This window comes from Aythya fuligula, chromosome 3, assembly GCF_009819795.1.
Source record: "Aythya fuligula isolate bAytFul2 chromosome 3, bAytFul2.pri, whole genome shotgun sequence".
In the NCBI taxonomy this organism is placed as follows: Eukaryota; Metazoa; Chordata; class Aves; order Anseriformes; family Anatidae; genus Aythya; species Aythya fuligula.
The window spans coordinates 16,990,052-17,007,327 of NC_045561.1; the positions used below are offsets into that span (position 1 = coordinate 16,990,052).

At 46.2% G+C, this 17,276-nt stretch overlaps 1 protein-coding gene across 1 annotated transcript in view; it reads right to left on the reverse strand.

The window, feature by feature from the left end:
- The window catches only part of GALNT14 (polypeptide N-acetylgalactosaminyltransferase 14), a 66,516-nt gene that overhangs the window by 17,150 nt on the left and 32,090 nt on the right, over positions 1 to 17,276 (reverse strand). The window contains exons 3-7 of the mRNA XM_032183739.1: positions 12,579 to 12,677; positions 6,950 to 7,017; positions 5,158 to 5,223; positions 3,340 to 3,461; positions 267 to 354 (exon numbers count right to left, since the gene is read on the reverse strand). Coding sequence (XP_032039630.1) covers positions 267 to 354; positions 3,340 to 3,461; positions 5,158 to 5,223; positions 6,950 to 7,017; positions 12,579 to 12,677 — 443 coding nt within the window. The remainder of the gene's footprint in view (positions 1 to 266; positions 355 to 3,339; positions 3,462 to 5,157; positions 5,224 to 6,949; positions 7,018 to 12,578; positions 12,678 to 17,276) is intronic.

A 17,276-nucleotide genomic window follows, 5' to 3' on the forward strand; every position in this document is an offset into this window, starting at 1 on the left:
GGCACACTAATAAACTCTAGAGTTGCGTGCACTATTTGATGTCTGGACATCCCCAGTCTCCTCAGCAGCCGGGCTTTCAGTGCTGCAAAGGGTGGCTTTGACACAACCCTATATCCCAATTGGTTGCTTTTCCCATTGTAGCAAACACCAGTCCTCACGCCACACTTGTCTATCTCTAAGCCAGCCTTAAAAGAGCCTAGGGAGCACTAGCACCTTGGGCTGGTACACGCTCACACTACAGGATGGGGCCCATGGTGCTCACTCACCGCCTCTGAGGTCCGAGGAAGCTGCCACATAAGCAAAAGTGTCCAAGTTGATGATGTCAATGACGGGGCTGACCACCCGGGTTGGATCCTGGCAAGCAGAAACAGAATGACTCATGACTCCAGCTCACACCATTCAGCAACTGACCAAGGGATGGCTCAAACTCCTGGATCCATCAAGCAGGGGGAACTTCCATGTTGTTTGTGCTTCTCATGGACAAGTGCCCATCGCTGTCTCCTCCTCTGCTGTCACATCAGTTCAGCTTGGGAATTAGCAGGAGCAGCACCAAAGGGCAGAGGAGGCCAGGGACATGCCACCAAGAGAGGCAGGACAGGCGAACACCTGGGTGAAGGACTGTGCACTGCTGGACCAAACTTGCTCCCCCTCCTGACTCTTGGTTTACCCACAGACTCCCCCCTCCTCGGACTAGGTGTGTGCTCAGCGCCCAACTTGGCAACAAAACCTCAGCTGGATGCAAACCTCTGTCTGCCTTCTACACATTCATCAGGGTATTCCCCTTTCACCTCCCTTAAATGCATGTAATAGAATTTCAAAACTCAAACAACAAATAGGCATTTGAAATGACAGAGTGAAAACACGGCTGGTTAAGTAGTGCCACCACATTTTCAATACACTAATTAGGGGGTACAGTTATAGATTAGCCAAAGGTGTGAAAGGGTTAAAACAAAAAGAGCCAAGTTGTTTTAAATAGTTGGTGGTGATTTGATTAACATCTTGTTATGGGCAAAGGGATTATACAAACAATTATGAACAAAAACAGGAGGAAGAGACTCTGACAGCTTTTGCTGGTCTCTTATCTCCCTTTTCCTTTTCAAAAATCCCAAACTCCGATTATAGCTCAAACTTCAAGATTTCACCCTCGCCAGATGAAATCTTTTTTCACAGGCATGAGGAGAAAAGCATCTGAGAGCACACAGTCTTCCTCTCCCGCTCTGAAATGGTTTTGTTTCAGAAATTCCTCCTAACAAAAAAGTACTTGAGAGCAGCTAGAGGAAGCAGCAACCGAATGCCACAAGCTGTGCTGCTGAGTTGGACGAGAGCTCAGGTTTTCCAAATAAGCATTACAAAACTTTGGTATTTCTGTAATTTTCTGGTGAGTCAGGAACCTCATCACGGCTCTAAGCAAGTCAAACAACCCACTAAAACAGCAAGGCCTGCTGTACCCATGCACTGCGTCCAGAAACTCCACCCCAGTGAGGAGCCACTCGTAGCCAACAGCGATGAGATCTTCAAGGCATTTGGTGATGCCCTCTCCAGCCACGTGCCAACACAGATCCTGGTGCCAAAGGGTGGTCCCCACCCCAGTGAGGACACTCTGTCCATCTTGCTGGTTCCTGACCAACACACATCTCAGCCAAAAAAAAAAAAACATTTTAACTGCCCCCCCTACTCCAGGACAGCACCAAATTGTGTGGGGCTGGAAGTGGGAGGTCATCATCCACTGCTTCATCCCACCAGCATTAGCAAATGCAATTTTGGGGGCAAGCTCATTGATTCATGACATAAAACCACCGTACACTCGATTAGAGTTTTAGAATGTTATTCAGTCAAAATGTGACATTAATGGCTTTCGATATATTTGTTCCCTAAGTAAAAACAGCATGTGCCCACACACTCACAAACATATTTTTGCAAAACAGGCACCACTGCTGTGGCTCCTTTGGACGTGCACCATCTTGGGCACAGCTCCGTGGACCCACACAGTGGGCACACACCTCTCCATCACCCTACCTTTTCATTCTCTCTCGGTCTCTTTCTCTCTCTCTCGCACAGCCTGAAGGTGGCAGCAGTAACATTTCTTACAGCTCATTGATCAAAATGTTAACCCCGACAGAAAGGATAGGTACAGTGGAGCTGGGCAGGAGGAAACTAAGCACCTGCTGCATTTGCAAGCAGTTAAACATCAAACGAGCAGGACTAAAAGGAAGCAAAGTGCATTTTCAGAAACACTTCCTGAGCTGCCTCTCAGATCCACGATGCCATCACGGCTGCCACAACGCATCAAAACTTCCGTAGGGATTCTGCACGTGGCGTCCACATTCAGCCACCCCACAGGCATTGAATGTGGGGCACATTCCCAGAGCTGTCAGCAAGCAGCTCTGCCTGCTTTCGAGTGGGGTTTCACAACTCACATTCTTGTAATTCCACAGGAGCTGCAACTGATAACACAGAAATACCACTTTTATTACATTATTATTTAAAGGCAGCACCGTGGGCCAACCTTCAGGCCAAGGCTGGGACCCCTCCGGTGCTCTGGGTGCCAGCAGCACCAACTCCCATTGCCCACCAAGAGGTCCTAACCTGGTGCTGCCTAGGTTTTTCCAGAACCCAATGCCTTGGCTTCTTTCCTTGCTTTACCTCTTTGCTCCTCAGCTGCCCCTATTTCAACATAATTCACCAGTTCTAAAATTAGTGAGTAACAAATACCAGCAGTCAGAAGCAAAAGGTGGAGCAGCAGTGGGGGAATGAGGTAGAGCAAAGGGAACGTGCATCCACACCGGGCACCCTCTGCCATCCCCCCAGGTCACCAGCACAGGACTCCTGCTAACTCAAGTGACAAGGCGCTGCTGAGAGCCTCCGTGCACATGTCAGGCCAGCATTTACACCAGTGAAAGGTGAGTGTCATTGTCTGCTCTGAAATCAGCAGAATTTAAATCCTATTAAATCAATTTATTAGTGGTTAATTTGCATGAAATTAAATTCGGCCCCTATTCAAGGAGGCATCACTCCTTTAAATCATCGGCACTGAGCATTTTATATAAGCCTAATTAAAAAGTCTGCTGGAGCACTGCCCGGTTATTCCCCTTTCAGTGCTCAACTCACGCTTGCCAAGTTACAGCCCTACTACCCCAGGAGACACTTTGTCCCACTGGACCACACTCTCTCCCACTTGCCTGCTGGGTGGAAGACCTGAAAAAGACACTTTGCACCCCAAAAGATCATCGCTTTCTTATGCAGATGCCTGCGTGTGGTTGGTCACCCAACGGTGGTGAAGGCTGTTGGGACAAAAGAGGGGATGAACATCAGCAGCACATCCCCTAAGGGAGCACTCACCTCTTTAATCCGCTGCAGAAGTGGAAGCAGCCAGTCCTTATTCACCTCACAGTGACTGTCTAGGAAGGTCAGGACTCCTGCTTGTGCCACATCTGCCCCTTGGATTCGGGACCGGATCAGACCTGCTCCGGGAAACACCCCATCAGCTGCCACCCAGGTGTCTCGGTAATGTCCCCCTGCAGCTTTTCAGGGGCTCCTTGCACACCCCATGGTCTTTGACCGACCTAAATCCCATTCAGATAAAACATGGTTCAGGTTCATCACCTCCTTCCCAGCACTGCAAGCCATGCCAACTGTTTTCCAAGGTCACCAAAGCAAATAAATGGCTCTACCTAGATTAATGATTTATGGCACCTCTGACAACCCTTAATTTGTGTGGTTATTTCCTCTGTTACCTTCTGTGGCAAAAACAGGACTCAAAATGCTTACTTTGCAGGTAATACATCGAACATAGATGCAACATGTTAGATGCTAGCAGCATTCACAATGCCCCCAGAAGACAGAAGGGAACCTAAACACGTTTCACCTGCCCACCACCACATATGCCTGCATGGGGTGAAGCTAGTTCCCCAGTAAGACCATGGCTTCCAGTGCCCCCAGTCCCCAAATGGAATCCCAACAGCTCTTAGCAGAGAGTTGAGGTTGGAAGCATTTGGGGCCAGAGTTACACCTTTCTTGGCCTGCCGGCTTGGGAACTGCTGACCTGCAGCTCAACAGGAACATATTTTCTACCAAGCAAAGGCAGTCAGGTCTCCAGGTGCTAAGAGCCTGCTTGGCTCATCAGGGCCCTGGAGGTAAATGTAGGGTTCTTAGGAGCTGGGGAGGGACTGCTACAGGAGTTGGAGAGAGAAAAATGAACAAAGACTGAGGTCATAGGAAATTGATTATTGTCCCATGGACTTCAGCAAGATCACTGCTCCTAAAGATGTTCTGTGGGAAACCATCGATTTATACAAGAGTCAACTGGCTTTCCATCACTCCGGCCTGCGTCCAATTCTCAAGTGAACTGCAATGTAAGGAGGCAGTCCACTGGACACACAGGAGGATACACAGGATGCTCAAGGGAAGAAGAATGAAGAAGAAACAGAGGTAATGCAAGATAGCAGCAAATACAAAGAGATATAAGGGTGGCAAGGAGCACGCCATGCAGAAGGAGAGCCATCATGCAGAAGGAGGTCACTGACTTTCATATCAAAATTTCCTAAAGTGCTGTCTCCCCAGCCCAACACACACCCTGATGCATGACTTCGTTTTTCAGTATGGGAAAACTTTTTCTGGTTTTGTTTGCCTAATACTGCAAAGCAGGACTTGAAAATACCCATTCAGACTATAGGGCTGAATGGGAAAATGTCTTAAAAGTTTGCAAGCAGTAGCCCAAAAGGGTGTGTGTATATATATATATATATATATATATAAAGCCCGTCTTAAACTTTAAAATATACTTAATTGCATTAAAAAAAAAAAATTGAGTAGCAGCAAGAGCAATTCTCATTTCTTTCATTAGAGCAAACATATTTAAAAAGAAAACCTAAGGCTTTGTTTTGCCCATTCTAATTTTACGGCTTATAAACTACAGCTGAGCTGCCTTGGCTGTATTAATAGACCCAACTTTTTGGGGGAGAGAGGGTAGAATCCATTTAAGTTCCCAGCCCTCTATCACGTCCCCCTTTATCTGTACTTTACCAGTGCTTTGTTTATCGGTGCACTCCACTCACAGGAACCACTGGCCCCCTCCCTGCCACCCACTCCATCACTCTCACACCTCCCAAAATCCATGTTCCCCACCACCCATATGGGCCCAGGGCACCTGGCTCTTACCTTCACGCTGTCTGTTCCGCAGGCATTTCACCTTGGGCAGCTTCACCAACAAGCGGCAGTCGTCAGCTTTGGAAGCACAGAGGAAATCCATGTCACCTGGCAGCACTCAGGCAGACACAGAAATAGTCCAGGGAAAAATTTGCAGTGGGGAGGAGACCCTGCTGTGGGGTGACCGGTTAGGTGGTGCACGGTGGTCTTAGCCCTCAGCTTATCAGGACAGACAGAGCAGCAGTTATCACAAAAGGGGTGTAAACCCAGGGCATTTACACCAGGGATAGTTGAATTGCACTATAAAGTCAGTGCTGAAGAGTTCTGTTCTTTTGCACATTAATGCAAATGACAATTTGGGGTAACTGCAGAGCATCATAAGCCTGTGGTGGGGCAGGAGGCTCCTGAGGTGACCTGCATCAACGCTCCCAGCCTGACTTTCCCTCAGCAAGCAGGAGGAGGACAGAGCACAAGCTGAGCTGGATTCATTGGTGCTGGATGCATTGGCAAGTACATCCAGCACAGCCCCTTTTCCTCCATATGCCTATCCTGCCACCTCTGCAGCCTTAAGTGCAAGCTCCTCTGCCCCGATCCCCCCTTTCAGTCCCTGCCTGCACATGCTCCTCTGAACATATTCATCCTGGTTCAGCTATCTTTGCTTATAAACACATCATCATTCAGTATTTCCCCACAACTTATATGTGGAGCTGAGGTTATCTGTGTGCACCAGAGGAGTAAAGGTGGCAGAAGTTTGCTACATATACATGATGGAAAGTTGCTGGGAATAGCAGGAACCTGTGAGCTTGTGCCATCTGTGTGCAGAACAACTGCATCCCACTGAATAAAAGGTCAAAAAGTTGGGCTCGATGATCCTTGTGGGTCCCCTCCAACTCAGGATACTCTAAGGGGCTGACAGATGTGAGAAGAGACACCACTGGGACTGAGATAAAAGCACCAATTGCTTGGAGTGCGTTGCAGGGAAAAGCTGACCATATGTTTACACCATATTATGCAAATGTATGTATTTTATGTAAATGTATGCAGAATATATTCCAGGAGGCTCAGACTATCACAAGAAAGAAGAAGGGGCCAGATGTAAGACAGCTGAGAACTGCTGATTTTGAGCAGCCAAGAGTTCCCAGACTTGCCTCGCCTGGCCTCCAGTGCACTGGAGTGGCTCTGAAGCTCACTGCAATCACTGCAACTCCCTTTCCTGGTTTTGGTGACTCCCAATGCAGGCAGCAATGCCAGAGAGACATGCTGTGAAATCTGTCCCTAACATCCTCCAAGGCAGTGCCTATTTACAATATCCAAGAGCAAGGTGTATATATACTTTTTTCCTTAAAAAAAAAAAAAAAATCTGGCTTGTTTTTCACATTTCCTAGTAAATATCTACATTTTGCAGCTCCTTGAAACATGAGTGCCATGGACCACTCGGTCTAGGTGTAGTTTTTTATTCTTTTTATGCCTAAGACAATTTTTGAGCACTTACTCTCTGCATCCGTGTCTTCTACTAGCTCATTGTGCCAGGTAAGATCTTTAGCTGGGGACAACCAGGGACATTCCCTGAGAGCCCTCAGGGCTTCAGCTATGGACTTCTGCTGAAGATTGGACCTATTGATTTCACTTGAGTCATCCTATCAACCAGGAGAAAGTGGCAGGAGGATGTGGGCTGTGTCACATACAGTGCTGTAGATGATGCATTTCAGAAATTTGCAACTGATGCAGGAATTCCTATTCCACTCCTGTTTACATTTGTGGAAACCAATGAGTGCTTCTGGTTAACACAGAAAGGATCACTTACGATCATCACTGAAGTCATCCACCAGTATGATTTCATGGACGAGGTGCACTGGGGTGCGGTTCAGCACACTAAAGAACAAAGAGAAAATCTGTGACAGTGCTTGACCAACTCAACAGCCCAGCAAACAGGGTTAGAAAAGCCTGGGAACCAATCGCTGCAAAAGCACAACCAGACTTGTATTTCCACGAGAGAAGACCAAGAAACCAGTCCCCCCACCCCATATCCAGCAGTGGCCAGGTATCAGCTCTCTGCAGCCTGACCCAAGAGCTGAGCACCTGATATTCTCGGGAAAGAGGCGAGATTCACCCTTACCACGTTTGTGAGCAAAAGCAGAGCAGCCCATAAAGCCTGGAGGAAGAGGCTTCGGCAATCTGTACGGTGCACAAAGTTTCCTTTCCATCACCCTTCCACCTCTCCTGGGGCTAATGACATGGTGTCCGCTGCCAGCGGGGCCAACACAGAGAAAATTACTCAGCTAAAACCCATCATTACAAAGCTCACAGCTGTGGCAGGACGACTGTTTTTATCAGTGAGCTGATTGTGCTTCCAGGGCTGCAGAGAGGATAAGAGCAGGTTGTAGCCTGCCTATTTGATAAAATAAAGAGGCTGGATGACGTGGTCCACAGCTCCCCCCAGGGGTACAGCCACCGGGAAATGTGGCTGAAAACTACAGTCTCCTCTTAATTACAACACCAATGTGGTCCTCTGTATTATTGAAGCAGCTGGACCTGTTCTTTCCCTCTTTCACACAGCACAGAGGTCAGCAGAACCACATGTAGATATGGATAATCCTGCCCCACCAGAGGGTCAAGGCTGACTTCTGGAAGCAGAACCCTCAGGGCTTGGCTCAGCTGTCCTGGTGCTGTCCCCTCACAGCTTCTCATCCACCCCCAGCCTCCTCACTGGCAGGGCATTGTGAGAAGCTGATAAGTCCTTGGCTTAGCTCAGCAAGAACTAAAACATCAGTGAGTTACCAACATTATTTTTCTCCTAAATCCAAAACACAGCACCATATCAGCCACTATCAAGAAAATTAACCCTATCTCAGATGAAACCAAGATGATATCCACCTCCTATTCCAACACATTTTCATCATGCTCTGTCGTAACAGTCCTTCAGGGCAGGAGAGATAGTGTGTGGTATTGGATTGTTGCATGCTGAAGCCAGCTCTGGTTTCGTCACTGCTTTATTTGTCCAGTCCTATCACTGCTGCATTTTGCTTGGTTTCATAAAGTTTCCTTCTTCATTAGTTTGGATGACTTTTACTGTAAGACCACTGATATAGCAGTGATGGCATACAGCACTGTATAGGTATACCGATACAGGAATTGCCACCATAAAATTCAGTTCACGGGCTATTCTCACCCCAAATCAAATCCCCTTGAGATACACATCAGATTTCCCCATCCTTCTAAATTACCCATCAAGTGCACCCAGGTCCTTGACAGCAGATTTTAGGAGGAAATTATCCCCTCAAAGGGTGATGATGAACTGGAAAGGTTGCCCAGACAGGTTGTAGATACCCCATCCCTGGAGTTGTTCAAGGCCAGGTTGGACGAGGCCCTGGGCAGCCTGCTCTAGTGGAAGGTGTCCCTGCCCATGGCGGAGGGGTTGGAACTGAATCTTCAAGATCCCTTCCAACCTAAGCCATTTTGTGATTCTATGACCCCTAAAATGCAGAAAATGTTTTCAGCATGTTTACAGCATTTCTGACACTCTCTGACAGAAGGTCAGCATTTTTCAGTCATCACCTGGAATACTAGTTGTATTGCAGAAGTGACTTGTGGGCATTGATCCTCAGGAACCCATTAATTCTCTCCATTGCAACGTACTGAGATTTGTTAGGGGAAAAATTAGGAGAGTGCAAAGAAGCAAGAGCACAAAGGAGAGAGAGCTCAAGAGAATGCGAAGGGGGAGGTTAAGAAAGAAAAAAGGAGAGGGGGACAGAAAGAGAGAGAAGGAGAGAAAGAGGGAGATGAATCCTTTGGGAGTATAATAGAGGATTGCAGGGGCCAAGGGTCCCAATTATCAGGATCAGAATGAGAGCAAGAATTAAAAATGCTCACCAAAATCAACTGCTTCAACAACCCAGAATGCCTAATTATGTAGAAAGTGAGACATCACACCAAGAATAATCATAATGAGCTTTGATTACACTGTGGCTTTTGCATTTCATTCGTTCAAATACCCACCGTGCTTTTTGAAATTCAAGAGTTCTCTTACGTTAACATCAAAAGGTAAAAGTGCTTATGGGGCTGTATACTTAGTAACCATGAGAGATGATTAGCAAAATAAAAAAGTCCAAGGCTTAAGCAAAAAAAAAAAAAAAAAAAGTCAGCCCAAAGTGCTAATTATAGAGTTTCTGAGCAACACCTGGCTTGTTTTTGCTCCTTTAATCAGACTCGTTTCAGCTATGACACAGGCCCTACACAATGCCAACATGTTGCCAGGAGGTGCGTGGCTTTGTTATCTCCTTGTCTCAGGAGGGCCAGGATAGAGACAAGGCGGCTGCACGTGGATAAGGAGCAAGGTGCTGGTGGCGCAGGACATCATTCCTTTTTCTTTCAAGTGCTGGGAAAATGAGAGGTGTGGTATTCTACCTGCTAATTAAGGATCCGAATATTTGATGCAGTGCTCACAGTCCTCGCATAAGGACTTTTGCCAAAGTATGTGCACTGGTTTACCAGTATAAGGGAAATAATTAAGCCTCCCTATTCCTGCTCTGTGGCCTCCAGTTGCAAATCGGAGCAATAAATAGATGAAGAAATAGATTTGCTCAGCAGAGGAAATGGGACTGTAACCTGTGGAGGGGTGCCACCACATTTCTCGGCAATGTTTGCAGCTGATGGGGTTCAGTTCTTCCACTGCCACTCAGTGGGAGGTCAGTGTGCTGGAGGCTCAGCATTTCCCTCAGAGGGGAACAACAGGACTGTGGAAAGATACAAGGGGGAAAGAGAGAGAAGGAGAAAAGGAAATTTCATTCATTATTCCACACAGCCCGCTAGTTTTTCTCAGTAGTTTGAATGACACACGCTACTCATCAACAAAATGCTGCAGATGTTTGCAGTGTGACTTGTGTGAGGGTTGCCTCAGAGGCCACATACCAGTGTCCCTGCCTCATGAGGCAGAGCACTTGCACGCTTACCAAGAGCCAAGGACAACTGCAGAGCCTGCAGCTCCATCTAAGCACACGGTGAGCTTTCAGGCTCTCAAGCCTGGAACAGCAACATCCCTTCTGCTCAGTTTCTCTTTACACATGGTCCCGTGAGAAGTGCTCCCTTAGCAGGACTGGTGCCCCGTCTCCCTTTGGTTTAGACAAGCCCAGCAATCTCCCTTTGCACCATTTCTTGCTCCTGCAACTAAGGTTAATAGACAGTATTCATTCTGCAGCAAGGTTGGAAAATGTAACTTGCTGAGGAAATCAGATTTGTAACCCAAAATTCTTCTACTGGCCACAGACAAACCACCTCTCTGTTTCTCAGCCCATCCACCTCCTGCCCGGGTTATACTACGAATGCACCACGCTCTGCCCATGGAGACGTACCGATGAGACAGGGGTAGGTGAGGGCCTCTTTAATTGCTGCTGTGCTCAGAGTGTTTTGAGATACCTGGTCATGAGCTGCTCCAAAAGGCACAAAATAGCGTCAGGAGGACACTGTTTTTACTGGCCAATGGACAATGATCCGTGTTATTACAGCCACCGTGGGATGGAGTTATCTGGAAGACCTCATTAAACAAAGCATTTGCTTCTGGCAGATCAGTCAGAAGGCACAGCAACTTAATGCACAGAGGCTGAAGAGGCAGATGAACTCCCAACCGGGTTCAAACAGACAGGGAGATGGCACTGCAAGTACAACCATGGCCAGAGAGGAGCAGGGCAGGAGCCACATCACCAGCAAGACTTGCCACCAAGGGCTGGTGGCCCTAGGGTTGGTGGGGTCAAAGCAGACCTCTGAGTGCTGCAACCAGGAGGAAAACATCAAACCCTGCTCCTGGGAGATCCCATCCAAACCATGGGAACCAGAAGAAGTAGGATCATATCCTAGAGGCTAGATCAGGGGAGTGTAGGATGGCAGCCATGGGAGAGGCAGGGGGATCCAGGAATAAGGTCTAACATCTTCCATGTGGCAGCATCACTCCTGACCATATCTGTCAGAACAGTCAGGTGCCAAGATATAGGGAGAGACATGACTAAAGTCTGTCTGTGCTTCACACATTATAAATGCTCTAGAGGACTGTTCTTAGCTTTGCCTCACCACCCTTGTTACAGTGATTTTTGGAAGATGACAACCCCATGCAGGGCACCATAAAGGTAAAAGAGAAGGTCCAGTGTGAAGGAGCTGGTACACAGCACAAAGTGTCAGTGTTATTCCCACCCAAAATCCGCATACCCTAGGACAGAGAAAGCGGTGATAGATAATTAAGCGTGAAGTGAATGAGATGGGATTGGGCAGGGAACCATAAAGCAAAGCAGGAATTCAATTTCAGGACTGTCTAACTCGCTTGTGGCACTGGGTGTGCTCACCTGAGGAAGGATGCTGTCTCTGGAGGAGCATTGATTGAGGATGTGATGGCAAACAGGGCACAGCTGAAGCCTCCCCCTTGCCTAGGCAACCCAGTCTGACCAGTGCAGATGATGGCAGGGGCTCCCTGGGAATGTCATTGTTTAACTGACAACTGTCCTGCAGGCTGGATTGCTTTTGCATTGAACCCAGCTAACTTTCCTCCCCAAGGGGAAAGAAGAGCTGCCCCTGGGCATCTATGGAAGCTTGAATTCTATGGCCTGACTTGCTGCTAGCAAAGCCTTCACTACATGTGCACGAAACACACCTGCAAAACATTTATTACTGGCAGACAGCAGAGCACACATCAGCTTTCAATACAGGAAGCCAGCAGCCAAGACCTGGAGACAGGTCTCAAACAGGTCTCTTTGAAACCTCCCAAAGGTATGGTAAACTTCATTAAATCTTCCCACAAGAGAACTCTCATCAAAGCATACAGCAGGATTAAATGCTGATTTTAAAAATGTGTGGTGAAAGTGAAGTCTTTATTCTATCCACTACAGCAAAACCAGACAAGAACACACTGACAAATGAAAGAATGGCCACATGCCCAAAGCACTCCAAAGCCAGAAGAGCAAAGAAACTATCACTGAAAATCTCATCTGCATGCGCTCCATTACGGCTTCTCAATTAGCAAGCCTTTCTGGCATTTGATATGTCACTGGAGAAGCTCAAGCAGCAATACCAGAGCAGACATCTGCAAAATGACAGACCTCTCTAGACACCGGGGACAACACAGAGCCGAGCATGGGGACTCGGCTGAATTTAAAAGCTGTTACCCCAGGCTGTGTGTAATCTCTTGCCTTTACCCCAAGAGTGCCCACTGCTAGACCCTGCAAAGAGAGCACAGCTATTTGCTTCCTGAGCATCTCACCGTAAAACCTGCTTCTCAGAGACCAGATTGCACTCTAATTTCTCCTGGTAATTGTTTCAGATCATAGCTGGTTGGTCCAGTCACTTTACTGCAGTGAGTGCAAACACATTCTGACTTTATTCACAAAAACCTCAAGTCTGCTCACCCTTTCTAAAAGCATTTACCAATATGCTCCAACAGACAGGGAGCTCACCTCCGAATGGTCCTCAGCAGGGTAGACCTGGCCTCATTGTGGAAGGTGATGATGATGCTGGTTGGCGGCAGATCCTGATGATAGCGCAGGGTCAAACACCTGGGGAGAGAAAGAGGAGAAGGGCATTCAGGTGCTGAAATTCAAGGTGGGAGCAGAGGTTAACACAAGCATTAACACAAGCCATTAATACCATTTTAAAAATAATAATTCTGCATCTGCATGAATCTCTTTTGAAGGAGTCCAGACTTGCGTAAAGCAAGTCACTGAGGTTTAAAGCAGAAAAAAAAGTCATTATTAGGAAGGAATGAGAAAGGAGCCACTCAGCTTGCAACCCTTCTCTAACCATTGCTTCCCATCTGGCATGCTCTTGGGGGGCCATCAGGCTCCAACACTCACAGGCAGTGGGAACACATCCTTTGTGCAAAAGATGAGGCTTTCTTGCAGAAGTTCAGCTGCAACCAGACCCTATCTCAGTGGTTTCGTGAGCTTCACAGGGACTGGTGTTGTATCAAAAGTATTGGGTTATCATGATAAGTTTTTGTCCTCAAATTGAACCAGACATTTTGTAGATATGCACTCCATCAGGACAGAAATAAATGCTCATAATAGTTTATTGTCATATTTGATTTATGCCAAGTACAGAATTGTGAAACTACAAACAGCACAGAGATAACAACTTAGAAAAAAAAAAAAAAAAAAAAAACAAAAAAAACCAGAGACCTCCAAAATCTTTTCTTTTTTCTTTCCTGAATGCAAGTTTGCAGCTTTAATTTCCAGCATTCCTAGACACACATGCAGACTGGTCCAAGAGCTGTCAAAACTTGACAACTGAAGCTTTCCAACCTGGAGGTTTTGGCTTGTCTTCCTAGGTCACTGTCAGCCTTAAGATGACGTACCACTGGCAGGAGTGTGCCCCACACCCAGCCAAATTAGGTCTCCATCACTGCAGTTGTGCTTGTTCAACAGGTTATATAATTCCAAAAATAATAATAAAAAAGACATCTTGGGTGAGACAAAATATCTGCAAGCTCACCCTAAATCAGCTGTTGTCAGTAGCACACTTCAGCTGAATTTTGCCAACCCAACCTCATGAGACCCAAACTGCTGCCACCACACGCAGCATGTGGCTTGCTGCACACAGGCTCAACTCTCCCGTGCTTTGCAGAGCTGCGGTGACAAGACTAGGACAATTGCTCTCCCTGCACTACTTGTAGACAATTATCTGCCAGCTGTTCCAGGCTGGGTTTTTCCACTCACTTCCAACACAGCACTGGGTGGTGGGAGTCTGTGTAGCTAGTAACAGAAGGTATTTCAGGGAAAGAATGAAGGAAGGTGGAAAATACTAAGTCACTGATATGTTACTATGAGAGTTAAGCAGCTAATAATGCCACGGTGTATGCATGATGTATCAGCCACCCGGGGGAGTGCTGCAGATATTGCATGCAATGAAGGCTCCCTGTAGGTTACAATAACTTGTCTTTAAAACTCCAGATTTGTACACATTACATTATCCTAATTAGACAACATGCGTGCAGGCAACACTGAAACTTGTTATACAAACCCATCCAAAGCTCTACAACCCACTTCTAACTTCTGTTTAATAAGGCTTGTAACTTCCCAACGACGGGATGGATGGCTGAGCTGCCACTACTGAGTGCAGTAGTGCAGCAAGCACTGCTACTTAGACCCAACCAAACCCCCATCAACACCTAGACTTGGTATTTCCTCCAGTTGGCCCCCTTCCCCCCCACCCACAATTTAACAGCAGCTACACATCCTGGCTCCTGAGAAGGCAAATTTCAGTTTAAGTTGTTGACTTCGAGTGGTTTTTGGCTCTCGCTTAGGTAATAAAAACCACAGCTTGGAAAAGCATTAAATCCAGCATGTCCAGAATTATTTTGTGTGACAATTACATCTGGGGTAATTTCAATTTAATACCTCACTGCAAGTGAAAATTGCAGTATGCAGCCCTAAAATTGCTGTAATAATGAAGATAAACCTGCTACGAGCTGCCTGTGCCACCTCAGGCTGTCACTAGATAAATGTTTTGTGCTGCTTATGGTATTTCATAGGTCACCCAATTGCCAACAACAACCAAAAAAAAAAAAAGCAGAACACCCACAACATTTTCAGGAAACCAATGAAAGAAAGCTTGAAGGATATATTTTTTTCAGGTTGTTTCTAAAAATACACAGAAAAATAAAATATATATTATTAGCACCAGCTCAGAGCAGCTGGCACCCATGAGGCTGGGGGCTGAAGGCTCCCACTCCAACCACCCCAGAGACAGTGCCCAGCTGGAGAGACAGTCAGTATTTCCTCCTAAAAGCCAAGAAGTCAAGCTTTCACTTAACGGTAAGTTTCACTTTTCTGTTTGAAGGTTATTTCCCATTCAGATTTCCCATTCAAATTCCCAATCTTTGGCAGTGCTAGAGCTGAGGGCTCCTCAGCACGTCACAGACATTCAAAGACCTCATTTTGAAGACGTTTTTCTTATGTTGTTTTAATCCTTGTGCTCCTGGTCAGAGACCATGCTATTATGCCCCCATCTGAAATGGGATGTGTTCACACCACTGCTGAAGGACAAACCTACAAGCACTTTAGCTTCCAGGTGACTTTCCTGGACACTGGTCACCTCTCCAAGCTTGCCATGCCACCTGAGAGATGTGTGCAATAGTCACAGCAGCGCAACACCCATGAGCTGAGCAGTACGGACTCAGACGCTGTGCCAGGAGCAGAGAAGAAATTGGTGGAAAAAAGGTAAACACATACAAGTTCCTTTTAGGTCACAGAAAAAGTAAACTAAATTAATTACACAGATCTCAAAGCTACCTCAAGGGAGAGTTAATATTAACATCAAAGTTCCCAACTTGTATCCGCACGGGAAAAAGAGGGCTTGGCAGCCTGGTGCATGCCTCCAGAAGGGTTCAGGCAGTCAAAAGGGTTCTGCCTGCATGACCAGCACTCAGACTGCCACCAGGGCAGGCACTGCCCATGGGAACTGGAGTCAAATCAATGGCAGGTTGACCCATAAGGAGATTTTTCTCCATAGCTTCTGGATATTCAAACACTGCTATATTTAGGTGGTGCACAATTAGTATTTCCTCTCATTTGCTGCCTCTCTTCCCTTTCCTTTTTTTCCTTCCCTTCCTCTCCTTTCTCTCTTTTTCCTGCGAGATAGGTAACTAAAAAAAAAAAAAAAAAATCATCAAAAAGCTAAATTTGAAGAAAGGGGGAAAGGCAATAAGGAAAAAAAAAAGTAGCTTTCTGTGCACATGATGTACTGCTTGCCTGTGAAACGCCAGACTGACAAGATGATGCATTTATAATATATAAGAAATTACCTGGATTTTTGTATTTGGGGAAAAAGGGAGGGGAAAAAAGCTACTTAGCAACTACTGCAATGGAAGGAGAGAATAGCATGGCTGCATTTGAAACCAAGTTAAACCAGAAAACCAGACCATAGGTCTTGATTTTCAAAGCAGCTCATGAATAATTCAGACTTGTAGGGCCCTCCACAATGATTTCAGGTCTGTCTTGGTTCTTGACTCCCTCCTGCCTGTCGTGGTTTAACCTGGCAGGCAGCTAAACCACACATAGCCCTTCGTGCGCACCCCCTCCCAGTGCCGTGGGATGGGGGAGAATATCGAAAAAAAGAAAGAAAAATAAATACACAAAAAAAACAACACCACAGTAACAACAAAGAGTAAACAAAGCAAGTGTTGCACAACGCAATTATTGCTCTCCATATGCTGACTAATGGCCAGCCACTCTCCAAGCAATGGCACACTTCCCCCTCCCAGCCAACACCCCCCAGTTGTATTGTTCAGCATGACACCATAAGGGGTGGAATATCCCTTTGGACAGTTTGGATCAGCTGTCCTGCTCCTGTCCCCTCCCAGCTTCTTGGACACCCCCAGCCTCCTCACTGGCAAGGCAGCATGAGAAGCTGAAAAGTCCTTGATTTAGTGTAAGCACTGCTCAGCAACAGCTAAAATATCACTGTGTTATCAACATTATTCTCATCCTAAATCCAAAACATGGCACTATATCAACTAGGAAAAAAATTAATTCTATACCAGCCGAAACTAGGATACCATCCTTCCTTTCTCAGAATTGAGACAAAAAGAAAAAAGGAACTAATACATGTGAAAAAATAAAACCAGAAGAAATAAAAAAATAAAATAAAAAAAAATAAAAAAACCTTAATTTTCAGTAGAATCTTAAACAGTGACCAAATTTCTGATGTCAGTCTACTGGGACATCAAAGGATTTCACCTGTTGAAAACAAAAGCAAGATCTGTTACCTTGCACCTTCCTGGAAAGACAGCAATCTTTTTTCTAAATTTACTAAAGAACTTTACAAGCCAGGATAACCTCAAGTTACATTTAAGACTATCTTCATTGATGTAAAGATTCCTTAGGGAGAACACTTTCCAACCACAGCTTCCTGGCACCACACAGCAAACCAAACCAGAAAAGGTCTCCATTCTCAACACACCTTCTTAGTCAGATCTGGAGAAGTCCAAACCCACCTCAATGCAGTGATAGCTCAGAAACACTTCAGTGTGCAGGTTTCTGCAGAGCTTCCTGTGATGGGGTGACTGGCTGGTTAGATGAGGGGCAAGCAGTGGATGTTGTCTGCCTTGACTTCAGCAAGGCTTTTGACACCGTCTCCCATAACATCCTCACAGGCAA